This window comes from Austrofundulus limnaeus, unplaced genomic scaffold, assembly GCF_001266775.1.
Source record: "Austrofundulus limnaeus strain Quisiro unplaced genomic scaffold, Austrofundulus_limnaeus-1.0 Scaffold1301, whole genome shotgun sequence".
Classification (NCBI taxonomy): Eukaryota; Metazoa; Chordata; class Actinopteri; order Cyprinodontiformes; family Rivulidae; genus Austrofundulus; species Austrofundulus limnaeus.
The window spans coordinates 45,606-48,649 of NW_013953703.1; the positions used below are offsets into that span (position 1 = coordinate 45,606).

Genomic DNA, 3,044 nt, shown 5'->3' on the forward strand with positions numbered 1-3,044 from the left:
ATTATTACATTTAAAATTATAACTCTAGTTCAAGCAGAATAGCCTATTGTCAACATAATTATAGAGTGTGATTTATTTTCATTAGTTTGAAGATATTTTGAGTTGAAAATAAAAGTTATTAGTGAAACCCGTCTGGATAACAGCAGACTGACTGCTGGTAAAATATACGACAGGTCTGGACCACTCCTGAATTTTGTTCGTATCTGAAAAAAATCTTAGAATATGAAAACATTGGTGAATGTCACAAATTCTCCTAAATCACTCGTACGCACAACTTAACAACAAATCTGTGTACCAACGGTTCTTGCATGAGGCCCAATGAGTACAAATTTTAGTATCGGACATTAAATGTATACTTAAGTAGTAAATGTAAAAGTACTGAGTAAAAGTGAATGGTTAGAATTTCCAAAATGATATTTGTTGGGAGGAGACCTTCCCTAAAACATTTAGCTAAAAGCTAAAATGTTATAATCAAATGTTAGTGTTGAAAACTTTGTGACAGTTTTGTACCTGCTTCAGCTGCATATTTAACTCTGCCAGTCATCTTCAAACAACATGTGTGATTTACCTTTAACATGATGCTCAATCATTTTCTTCCTACGCTGCAGACAACTGTCCTTCACTTCCTGTGTCCATGTTGACTGTGGTAGATACTATGATTTTAAACTGTAATGACTACTTTTCATCCTTTCAACAGGCGAACAAACACCTGTGATATTAATTACAGGCTCTTAGTTAACATGTCCTTACAGTCAAATTATTTTCAGTCTTTTCTACAGGTACCATCCTGATATTTTATTAGCTACTTCTTTATTACTTTGATCAGTTTCAAGTTATTTCAGTTACATTAGTGAGGTACAAATAAAAGTGCTCACTTCTGAATATTCTCCTACAGAACCTCTACTGATTCTTCAGAAACAAAGTGACACAAAAGTTATGAAACAGTGCATCTTTTATTTTTTCTGCACTCACTTGAAAATGCATATTTACATGGCATGCCACATCAATACAGGAACTGACTATGGACACACTCAATAACATTTCTGAATGAATCTGCTCTGGTAATTCCTGGCAGGGACGTTGAAGCCATTAAAAAAAGGACAAATGAAGCATCACTTTTAGAATCTGGCCCAAAAAAGTTCCTACATCAAAGTATTTTAAAAGTCCCGAACAGTCACACATGTCCAGCTGCCACACTCTGAACCTTTATCACTTTAATGGAGGGCTGTGTTTTAACGTCAAATCAATGTGTCATCATCTAGTCAACAAAAAAACAACAACAAMAAAAAAAAACAACCTTTCATGATCAGGACAAGCTGCAGGGCAGGTGATCATGTGTTTCAGAAAAGTCCAGTCTTTACAATAATTTGTTGTCTTTGAGGACAACATGTCCACTGCATCAGATGTCCAGGAAGTTTTCAAAATGAACCTAAGATTTCTGAGGTAGTGGACCTGTCCAAGACACAAGCGCTCTGTTCTGCTGAAAAACAACAACAACAAAAAAAAAAAAACAACAACACAAAACAAAGAAAAAATAGACTCCAGATGAAAGGGAGAAAGAGTAAATAAAATATAAAACCTGGATACAACAGCTTGTCTGTGATAACTGGACATGATTCTTCTGAGAGTGATCCTTTGAGAAAAATCTTCTTTCTTCAGATTTTATTTCCTCTGTTTAGATGAAGAATCTATTGCATTTAGACCTCTCTCACAGTTCAGTTCATGTGCACGCAGCCAAACACATGCAGTGTGATTGTGAAGGCGGGGCTTGTCAGATCAGGCCCCGCCTCTTCTTGTAGTCCTCCAGGTTGAGGGACCTGCGGGGGGCGCCGTCCTTCACTGGAAGAGCGTTGGAGCTCACAGACAGACTCTTTGCTTCTGCAGGAAACGTGCAGTGTTAGTATTCATGTTGGGCTGGACTCATCAGCTCAGTTATACAGCTGTAGTATAAAGTACCACAAAGTCATACTGGAGTAAAAGTACAAGTATCTTATCATAAAATTACTCTGGTAAAGCTTAACATCTCCTTTAGGAATATTACTTGAGTAAAAGTCTTAAAGTATCTGATTTATTTTGTACTCAAGTATAAAAAGAAAAAATACTGAGTAAAAAAGAGAGGTTAGATTTTACAAATACATTTTTTAAAGGCGGTGATGGATTGTGTACAAAGTACTATGGTAAACATCAAAGGCACAGTTTATCAGGATAGATTTTTTTATCAGTAACAAGCCAGAAAGACATAAGTGATGAATTTCTACTTTTTACCTTTTTTAAAAATGTAGGGAGTAGAAAGTACAGATAATTGTGTAAAAATGTAAGGACTAGAAGTAAAAAGTTGGCTGAAAAAATGTACTCAATTAAAGTACAGAYAGCCAAAATGTCTACTTCATTACAGTAAGAAAGTATTTGTACTTAGTTACTGTAAAGCTGTGATGATGAAAGCAGCTCACCTGCATTGGGAACCTGAAGGTCAATCTTCACATCAAAGTCATGAACTTTGAACAAGTCCTCTGACAGGTCAGTGGTTGGCTTCGGGACATCCTTGTCTTTAGGGTTTGGTTGTCCCTATGAGACAACAAAACTATGTAAATATAAATAAATCAGCTTTGATCTGCGTTAGGGGAAAAAAGACATATCTGTTAAAAGTTTGAAAAAAAACTAAACTTAAAATCAATACAAATATTTACAGTCTGGGACAAAATGATTAAAACCTGCTCTCTTTAAAATGATTAAAAAACTCAAGCTTGTCAGATGTTACAAATGTAAACAGTGTTTATGTTCTGATGGATGTGAAAACATTCAGCTCTAATCTATCAAATCATGAGCTTCTGTGTCAGACTGCACGTTCTGTTTTATTTCCACAAAACTAAACACAATCAAGTTCATTTGGTTGATTTAGCCTGCATCTCTTAGGAAGTTTAACACTGAGTTGTGTGTTGATTTCAGGAAGTKTAACACTGAGYTGTGTGTTGATTTCAGGAAGTKTAACACTGAGTTGTGTGTTGATTTCAGGAAGTTTGACACTGAGTTGTGTGTTGATTTCA

The 3,044-nt window shown here is 35.5% G+C and overlaps 1 protein-coding gene across 1 annotated transcript; it reads right to left on the bottom strand.

Moving 5' to 3' along the window:
• Positions 1–934: 934 nt before the first annotated feature.
• On the bottom strand, positions 935–2,565 carry LOC106534903 (RNA polymerase-associated protein RTF1 homolog; the record flags this gene model as incomplete). Its single annotated transcript, XM_014031693.1, is given in 2 exon segments — positions 935–1,878; positions 2,451–2,565. Coding segments are annotated over 2 exon segments (222 nt in total), but the record flags the coding sequence as incomplete, so codon positions are not given.
• Positions 2,566–3,044: the final 479 nt, after the last annotated feature.